Below are 10,439 nucleotides of genomic sequence, written 5' to 3' on the forward strand. Positions count from 1 at the left end.
ATAAAGTTGATAAATTAAGAATGTTAGTATTGACAGTGTGTTTTTTTATTTTTTTATTTGTATCTTTCTTTGCAGTGATGTGAGGGCTCACAAAAAAAAATCCTCCAGAAAACTGTATGACAAACAAACAAAAAGTGTGTACTGTGGCAATATAGTGACAGTCATTATATAATGATAAAAATATTGACAAAAATGAATCCTTATGTTCGTGTAAGTGCAGCTTAATGGAAAGATATTCATCATCAAAGATAATAATCAATGACCATATTAGGACGCTTAGGTTTCGAGGTCATGCAAAACTGAATAGAGACAAAAACATATTTATATTTAATCAAGGATCTTTTAAAGAAAGTGTTTGACCGCGTTATTTGATTGTGTATCATCTGAGTTATTTGAATATATTGGTTTTCCCTGCAACAATAATGCATGAAATGTCTGCCCTCTGCTGGCCGGCAGTAAAACACACCACATGCACTTTCGTTTCCTCGATATCGAGAACAACATTGCACTTGGGGTCCTCGGCTCTCTTTCACTTCAGTGTTGTAAGTATGTTTTAATTTGGTTTGCATTGACATATGTTCCTCACAAAAATAACTCTGGTAAAGCTCTACTGAAAGGTTTTGAAAGTTTGAGTGGTCTGACATTTATTCAGCGACGCAAACTATCACATCTTTGATATATGTGTTTCATTAACACGGCTCAGTGTTCATATGTTTCCGTGTTAAACCGAGTTTATTAGATTATTACTGCAAGTCAAGTCACCTTTATTTATACAGCGCTTTTTACGAAACATACTATTTAAAAGCAGCTTTACAGAGATAACAGGAAAATAATGTAACAAAGTTTGTTTCTAGAAGAAAATAGCATCACAGTCCAGCTTAAGTAAGTTCAGTGATGCTTCATTTTTGTTATAAAAAAAGTTATTAACTTAGTATACTAGCATTTATATATATAGCCGCTCTGGAGAAAACTGTGATGTCATCGTCCAGCTCAGTTCAGTTCTCATATAATGGTGTCAATGCAGGAGATCAATAATATTGTTGAATATTAAGTGTCTCCAACTAAGCAAGAACTCAGCAAGACAATATTAAATGATGAACGCGTATTGTGAGCAGGAAGTTATTAACTACAGTGTAATTTAGACACTCACATAGGGTGATATCAGCTAAATTGGGCCACTTTTTGGTAAATCGTTTGGGACAATAATACAATACCATATATGTCTTTTCCATGTGTTTTTATGATTAATAATGACTGTTTTTGATAATTTTGTGCTAAAATTATGTAATAAAATATATTTATTTATGCCCTACAGTTCTTGAAACATTAGCTGTGCCAACTTTTTTTGCATGAGCAGTTTCAGGTAAAATGGGCCAGTCAAACTACAAAGGGAAATATTTATTTACAATCAAATTTAATTTTAAAACACAATTGCTTATACAGCCACATAACATTTAAACTGTATTAAACAAACATATTAATATTGTGCTATTAAAAAAAAACCCATTTTGGGTGCAAAGTCAAACCCATATTCAAATTGCAATTGCAATTAAACAGTCATTTTGGAACAGCATAGATCAGTGAACTGATGTGTGTGTGTGTGTGTGTGTGTGTGTGTGTGTGTGTGTGTGTGTGTGTGTGTGTGTGTGTGTGTGTGTGTGTGTGTGTGTGTGTGTGTGTGTGTGTGTGTGTGTGTGTGTGTGTGTGTGTGTGTGTGTGTGTGTGTGTGTGTGTGTGTGTGTGTGTGTGTGTGTGTGTGTGTGTGTGTGTGAACACATTTAGAACAAAATGTACAAATAAAAAAAAATCTCATTCAAAATTGATAATGTGTGTGTGTGTGTGTGTGTGTGAATCTGACATTTATACATTTATACATTTTTATAAATAATATAGCCTATTATCAATTTAAATATATAAAAAATGTGTGTAATAAAACATTCACACACACACACACACACACACACACACACACACACACACACACACACACACACACACACACACACACACACGTGTTTGTGAGTGACAGAGATAATGGCCCATTTTAGCTGAAACCATGTAGCCCATTTTACCTTAGTGGGTTAAGGTAAATTGGGCTACCAAGAAAATCATCTCCTTATCAAAAAATATGTTCAGATACCAAACTAACAACATTATTTCTGATTGATGCCATCAAGACAGATATTATGCATATTTTTTTATGTGCATGTTTTTTTTATTTATAGATTTATCATCCTTATAATAGTTTAGTCACATTTGGTATGCCAGACTACTTACCATGCAACTTTCTGGTGCAGTCTTGATTAGAATGATTGCCCTGCCCACCATAGCAACCATAAACCAATCAAATCACCTGTTACTTGTTAAGCACAGTTATGACAACAGTTTGAAATCCTTTGCAGTCATTGGCTTTAAATTCCAGAGGGGCTGGGACTCACAAACCTTAAATTGCCCATTTTACCTGATGGCCCATTTTACCTGATATCACCCTACATAAACAATCGGCATATGAAACGCAACAATGCTGATATTTTTCATGCCAGCATACAAAAACGTATTCATGGCTCCCAGCATGCATTGCAGAATGAATAATTGTCACCATTGTTGAGGTTTGGATGATGAGTGCTGATGTGTAAGACACATACATAACTTACATAACAGAGGTTGTAGTGTTTTTGGAAGATCTCACACAGATCTGAACAGTATTATAAATGATCTTTCTGTCACAACAGCTGAATTTGGAACTTTGTTTTTATTCATCAATGCTTCAACTTCATAACTATTTAAATCTGTCATGAAACTACAGAAAAAGCAGCCATTTTTATCTTCTTTTTCTAGCAATGCACAAATGTTCACTGGAAACATTATTGTAATTGCTGAAAGAGAAATGAGGTAAAAGGCAAGGCTCAGGAGCACATCTAAAGCAAACAATGATCATCATAATGGTGACTTAAAAACCTATTTTCAACATCTAAATCTCTGTTAATCTTATTAAAAACGTTTGTACATGAATTAAATTAAATTAAGACAAACTGGACTGTAATAAGTGAAGATGTAATGCTGTGAGTTGTTTAAAGTCCCCCTGTAGTCAATAATTGTATCGCTTAAAACTCATCTTTGCTCACCAAAATTACATATTTAAATGTATTTTCCTTGAAAAAAAAAAAATTCTTCATGCCTTAAAGCTCCTAGATCACTTACGATTTTTTAACTTTTTGTCTACTGAAATTCCTTGGAAAGATATTTTTGCAGTGATTCGTCAGCAGAACAATCCAAAAAAACACATGAAATAACAGTCCAGCCCACTGAAGAGATGTGTGTCTATCCCTCACAGCCTCACTTTCATTCCCGTTAAACATCAAAGATGGCGCTGCTGGGAATAAGATCTATACTTCTGGTGTTATGGATGATTGTCAGGGCGTGTGTGTGTGTGTGTGTGTGTGTGTGTGTGTGTGTGTGTGTGTGTGTGTGTGTACTGAGTAATCTTAGATCTTGTTCTGCTGTTTATGATTCTAGGCACATCAGCAAACATTCCCTTCTCTGATCAAGAATGTCGTTCGCTTTTGGAAGTGTCGTTGAACCCGCATCTTTTGGCAGCATCAAGCCTGAAACACCAAGCCTGTTTGGTCAAGCCACAACTTCAGGCAACAATTCCATCAGCTCACTTGCAATTGCTGCTGCTACATCACCGCATTTAGGGACCAAATCTGCTCGCAAAACTGAAAAAGCAACAATACCTCAGATCTCTCCTCTAGGTAAGATAACACAGTTATTCAAACAACCTCGCAAATAACTTTAATGAGAAGTCTCGCTGTCTACTTCAGAACTATTGATTTTTTGTTTTTATACCTTAACAGATTTTATACCCTTGCTGGAAAACCAGTGGAGAAATATGGATTGGAGTGAAGAGTAAGTGGAACCACAGCTTTGAAACTGGATGTTTGTATGTCATGAGATTGAGGAATCTGACAACATTAATGTGTTTAGAGCGAAGGAGACCCTGATGGAGTCGGTCAGGTCGTTTAAACCAGCCAGTGAGAGCGTGACCGAAGCCAGGGTTCTGCTGATCGGCCCAGTCGGCGCCGGGAAGTCCAGCTTCATCAGTTCTGTCCAGTCTGTGTTCTCCGGACGGGTCATTAACAGAGCCATGGTGGGATCATCATCCTCGACCAGCTTCACCAAGAAGGTAAACATGACTAGAACTGGAAGCTTGGAAATCAGAGTGAATCTGAGGTTGACGATACACATATTGACATAGTTTTGAGCTAACAAAAAAAATGTCATAAGAATGTTATAAAAATGTAATAAAAATATTGTTTCTGAATGTTCTCGGAACGTTTTTTCTTGGTTATGCGAACATTAAAGCAACACTATGTAAAATTTTTTACCGTAAAATAATGTTTCCAAAATGGTTTCAGTGGTTCATCAAGTCGTAACAGGGTGAACGGCACTTACGCCTCCGCTTTGCGGTCCTTTATCTGCTATAACCACACTATGCAAGATTGCCAGATCGGGTCGCGTTTCTGTAGTTCTAATGAGACATAAGAAAACTACAAATTTGACTAGCTTTACGCCAAGCGTTACAATAGTCGTTATTTAGTTTTTCTTCGTTTCTGATGTCGCAGTACATCATACTTTCATAAAATCATGCATCATACTCTACCTTGTCTGTGGACATCGTTCATTCCGAAGCCGGTGCTGGATAAACAGCGAGCGTGCGTGCGACAGTAGGCTGCGGTAGGCTAAATGATTTACGACAGCGGTAATGGACAATTCCGCTTCCAACCTGTAGGGGGACCGACAAGGAAACGTTCCATAGTGTCCCTTTAAAGGATTGGTTCACTTCAGAATTAAAATCTCCTGATGATTTACTCTCCCTCACGTCATCCAAGATGTTCATGTCTTTCTTTCTTCAGTGGAAAAGAAATTAAGGTTTTTGAGGAAAACACTCCAGGATGTTTCTCCATATAGTGACTTCAATGGGGTCCAACGGGTCGAAGGTCCAGATGTGAGTTTCAGTGCAGCTTCAAAGTCTCGACACGATCCAGCCGAGGAAGAAGAGTCTTATCTAGACAAACCAGCGGACATTTTATATATATATATATATGAAGAGTTCAGATGCAAATGTCTAAGTGCCATCTGAAATTTTCTTCTAGAATTATCATTTTTATCAACCACGTATATTTAAGTTCAGTAATTTCACTTAAATGGCAATGAAGATTACCTATTAATTGTAAAGCCACTTAGAGGCTTTTGCATCTGAATTCTTCATATATATATATACTGTTTAACCACAAATGCTGGTCTTGCATTAGCTCTGTGATGCGACACACATTACGTAATCACGTTGAAAGGTCAAGTGTGACATAGGTGGAAGAACAGATCTAGTGTTTACAAAGCGAACGTGCAAAGACTAAGTCAAACGTCCTTCACAAAAACAAACAAATAAAAGGTAAAACAACGATGTCGGACATTTTTTGAAGTTGGAGGAGAAAATGAGATTGAGTTTTTGGCTCTACATTTTTGACCCAGAACACGCGTGACCTTTCAACGTGATTACGTAATGTGTGTCGCATCACAGCTAGTGCAAGATGAGCATTTGTGGTTAAACAGTATATAAATGTTAATTTTTTTTATAAAATGGCCGATGGTCTAGATGAGACTCTGGGATCGTGTCGAGACTTTGAAGCTGCACTGAAACTCACATCTAGACCTTCGACCCGTTGGACCCCATTGAAGTCACTATATGGAGAACAATCCTGGAGTGTTTTCCTCAAAAACCTTCATTTATTTTCGACTGAAGAAAGAAAGACATGAACATCTTGGATGACGTCGGGGAGAGTAAATTTAATGTTAATTCTGAAGTGAACTAATCCTTTAAGGGAACATTACCTTTTATCATTCTTCAAACATTATGGCGTTAGGCAAACATCCAACTAAACGTTTCATGAACGATTCATAAGTAATGTGTTTGTGCTAATATTATTAAAGACCAGATCACTTTGAATGAATGTTTTATCGGCATTACTGGAAGAACGTTTGTTCATAACTTTGAGAGAACCTTGCCAGAGCATTAGCTCCAGTTCTGAGAACGTTAGCTGGGTTCAATCTATATTTTGCCCAGTTTTTGCAGAAAGTAGTGGTTTATTTTGGTTGGTGTTTCTCAGCTTCGCTCGTTCAGGATCAGAGGGGCGGGAGAGAAGGCGGACGAGCCCACAGCTCTGGTCATGTGTGACGTCATGGGGGTCGGCGAGGGAGAAACCACTGGACTGACTCTTCACGATGCGCTGTCGGTCATTAAAGGACACGCTCCAGAGGGACACCAGGTACATCTCAGTTGGTTAATACCACTTCATGTCTTTAAAAAAAAAATAGTTTTTTATATATACAGTATATATATATATATATATATTGTGAACCTTAGTGTTAAAAATACAGTGACAAAACTTAAAGCATCACATTAGTATGTCTATATATTTTACAGTTTATAAATGTATATATGGTTTTGTTATGTTATATTAATATTTAAAATGACTTAAATACGCTTGGTACTTTTTAAATGCAAAGGTAACTTCCATAATGACACAGGTGATACAATGAAAGACCACATTATGACTACACAACATTTCAATTATGAAAGAAATATTATTTAAATCAGGGGTTTTCAAACTTTTTGACCACCAAATATGATGACTCCCTTGTAAAGGACCCCGATGTAAAAAAAAAAGAAAAAAAAAGGCAGCTATATATATAAAAAAATGTAAGTATAAAAACATTTTTTAAGTATAAAAACATTTTTAAAAAGTACAAAATTAAGTAAAAAAAAAAATGAATTGTAATATTATTGAGACAACCAATAATTTTGTTTGTTTTTTAATTAAAGAATTGGCTTTTACATTGTCATTATGCTAAAAACAATTTGTTAAAATATTATCTCACGTAAGTAAACAGTGTATAATTTTTTATAAACGAAATAACGTAAAATGTAACATTAAAACATGTAACTGGTTTCACAGACAGGGCTTAGATTAAGCCAGGATTAGGCCTGTGTTAAATTAGGACATTTAAGTAGCTTTATTTATATATTTTAGGATTTATCAGGTCAAGTTGCTTTCAGTTAAAACAGCTCAAACATGCATTTTGAATTCTGCTTTTTAAATAAATATGAGGTGATTTATACTTCGGAAACAATATTTTAGCGTAAAAAGACGGGGAAATATTTCTTGGGAAATAAATTAACTGTAAATGATTAGGTTATTCTTTCTACATTTACAAAAACTAATTTTACATTATTGTATAGTAAACTTTCTTAATAGTTCAAAATGTGGTATTTACTACAGTTTAGTTTACTGTACTGTACGATTTTACATTATTTACATGAAAAATTCAAGTATTTTTACTGTTAACTCTTTACTTCAAACTCACATAACTCAGTGTCGAGGAAGTGTGTGTTTGTCAACAGTTATTGCTGTTCTCCAGTGAAACATGGCTTTGTCTGTGCAGTTTAGTCCCGAGCAGCCAGTGGGAGCTGATACTGTGGGCTACGTGAGGAAGCCCAGCATCACAGATAAAGTGCACTGTGTGGTGTTCGTGGTAGATGCCTCAAAGGTCGCCTCATACCCCAAAAGCTTCGGCACAACCTTCCAGCAGCTAAGAGAACACATCAGCAACTTAGGTGAGTCGGGTTTGTTTTAGGCATAAGCGTTCACAGTTCACACACTGAAAAGTGTTAAAGCCATGAACCAAACCAACCAGCAACGAGGAGAATCACAACATTACAAACTTTGATTTGAAGATAAAAAGAACAAAAAGACAAAGGTACAAGACTGTGAACTTAACGGCTTTAGTGAGGGAAAGAACTACAATCCCATGAAGCATTGCGGACGGCATAACCGATGGAGAAATATAAAACTACTGTTGATTATGTTTACAACCCTCATCCTTCCCTCGGGTCATTCTGACCCGAAACTCTTTTTTTTTAAATGTTAGAAAATTGTCGCACTTGAACCACGAAAACACACAAGAAAAATGTAATGAATTCGAGGAGTTTTGTGGTTGAAATTTAAAAAAAGTAACAAATCCTTCCCTCGCGGATCAATTTGACCCCCCTAGGAATGAATGGAATGCGAGGAATGCTTCAGTTCACATAGAAAAACCTACAAATGCTCAAAATTCGAAACTAAAAATACTAAAACATTTTATTATGATTTTATAATGTCTAGTTGTGTATCTGAATGCATACTGAAGAGAAATGGCTTTAGGACCCAACAGAACAGCTCATTTGCTCCAAATAGAGCTACTATAAGGTCATCCAGTGGCAAGAGTCATGAAATATCATGTTATTTTACTATTTTTCCACAAGAGGCCGGCAAAGACTCCCAATGTAAGGTATGTTGAGCTGAATTAAAAGGGCTATGCGTGAAATTGTGAGTTATTTTGAATTTAAGTTGAAAGAATGTGAGGAATGTGCTTAAATTACTATTTATTTATATTATTTATTGATCAAATTTAGTAATTGAAAGATAAACAAAATCAAAAATCAAAAAAAAACTTTTAAAAAAATGCATTAAAAATAGAAAAAAATATGATAAATGAAATAAAATAAGCTTTCTGGACAAAAAATAAAATAAATTAAGTACACTGAACCAACACTTGTTTTTGCCCCCCTTTTTTATGAGCTGAACTCAAAGATCTAAGACTTTTTCTATGTACACAAAAGGCCTATTTCTCTCAAATATTGTTCACAAATCTGTCTAAATCTGTGTTAGTGAGCACTTCTCCTTTGCCGAGATCATCCATCCACCTCACAGATGCTGATCCGACAGCATGATTATTGCACAGGTGTGCCTTAGGCTGGCCACAATAAAAGGCCACTCTAAAATGCTCTTGGCTTGTTGCGGCTCTCTGATTGGTGGAACTTCTGTACAGCATCATGGGTAATGTAGTTTTTCACCATGAATTCCGCTGTAAAACAATTATTTAAGAAAATAAGCTGAAATAGTTGATTTTTGCATACGAGTGGTTTCAGTTTTTCCTACATTTATTTATTTTTTATATATTTAGAATAATTTCCAGAAGGAAATTTATTGATGAATCATGATTAGTTCGTGAAAACGTTCTTATACAGATTTCACATACAAATGTGTGCGTACGTGTGCTTAGTGAATGAGATCCAATGTGTTTTTCGAACATTCAAGCACAAAAACCTATTCTTGAAGAGCAAAAAAAAACAACAAAATCAAGACTTTAAGGCATTATATGGCCTCTTTAAGAAACTATGATAAATCTAAAACCCTTCTAATTTGCAGGCGTACACCAAGTGGCATTACTGACCCACGTGGACCAAGTTTGTAAATCCACCGGAAGTGACATCACCCTGGTTTACAGGAGCCAGAACGTTCAGCAGGCAGTATGTCATGCTTGATTGTTTAACTGTTTCACCTGCTGTCTGCCATGAGCTTCCCATGATTCCCTCTGTCTCTCTGTAGATGGTGAAGGCCGGAGCGCTGCTGGGAATGGCCACCTCCTACATTGTCCCAGTGAAGAACTACAGCTCAGAGCTGGATCTGGACGAAAACATAGACGTTCTACTGCTCAAAGCTGTCGATCATATCTTACAATATGTCAATCTGTATTTCCAAGACAACAGCGATTAAAGCACTTCAGTAAGAAAAACGTCACATTGCAAATTCCCCACATTTCCCAAAATGAGTTCATCTAAGATTTGTCCCTTTGAAATGTTGATGCCAAAGCTTGTAATTATTTCATAAAATGATGTGGTGATCTGAAGTTTATAAAACTTTAACTTTCTTTACAGTATTTATGCGTTTGAATTGTCTGCGTAATATCAGTGTGCTTTGACCAAAGCTTTGGGTTGGTTGTGAGGTAAGGTTATTCAGTTATAAATGAGAGTCTCGTGTGTTTTAGTCTTGTTTAATGAAGACACATCTTTAGCTAGAGCTGATGTGCCCATTTATACAGAATGCCTTTTTGCATAAAAAAAAACAAAAAAAGTGTGGTGGAATTTAAAAACTATGGATGCTCGTTTCTGCCACAGAATCAAGCAATTAAAAAGTTCATTTGCTACTTTTTATCTCACAATTCGGGCTTTATATCTTTGATTTTGATATAAACTTGCGATTGTGAGAGAAAAAAAGTTCGAATTGTGAGATTAAAAGTCACAATTACCTTTTACATATTTTTTATATATCTGTGGCAGAAACAAATTTCCGCAAAAAAAAACATTTCTATTTTTGTTTTGTTTTTCAAAAACGCTTAATGTGTGAATCCTTCCCAAGACCTATGAATAAAAAAGATATCCAACAAATGCGTCATTATAGGTTAGCTTTTTCATCCGTAAAAACGTACAATACAAAAAAAAAAAAAAAAAGATTATAATGTAATCCCTGGTTGTCATGTGACTGCTGACATCAGCAAAT

General features: G+C 35.7%; 1 protein-coding gene across 1 annotated transcript; it reads left to right on the top strand.

The window, feature by feature from the left end:
* The first annotated feature begins 465 nt into the window (after positions 1-465).
* Positions 466-10,227, top strand: ifi44g (interferon induced protein 44g). The gene is made up of 8 exons (XM_082138142.1): positions 466-542; positions 3,517-3,755; positions 3,858-3,909; positions 3,988-4,186; positions 6,168-6,326; positions 7,504-7,675; positions 9,309-9,409; positions 9,489-10,227. Exons 2-8 carry the CDS (start codon positions 3,551-3,553, stop codon positions 9,654-9,656), a joined length of 1,056 nt encoding a protein of 351 aa, XP_081994268.1. The 5' UTR covers positions 466-542; positions 3,517-3,550; the 3' UTR covers positions 9,657-10,227.
* The last annotated feature ends 212 nt before the right edge of the window (positions 10,228-10,439 follow it).

The sequence above is a fragment of the Leuciscus leuciscus genome (genome assembly GCF_965113295.1).
Source record: "Leuciscus leuciscus genome assembly, chromosome: 15".
In the NCBI taxonomy this organism is placed as follows: Eukaryota; Metazoa; Chordata; class Actinopteri; order Cypriniformes; family Leuciscidae; genus Leuciscus; species Leuciscus leuciscus.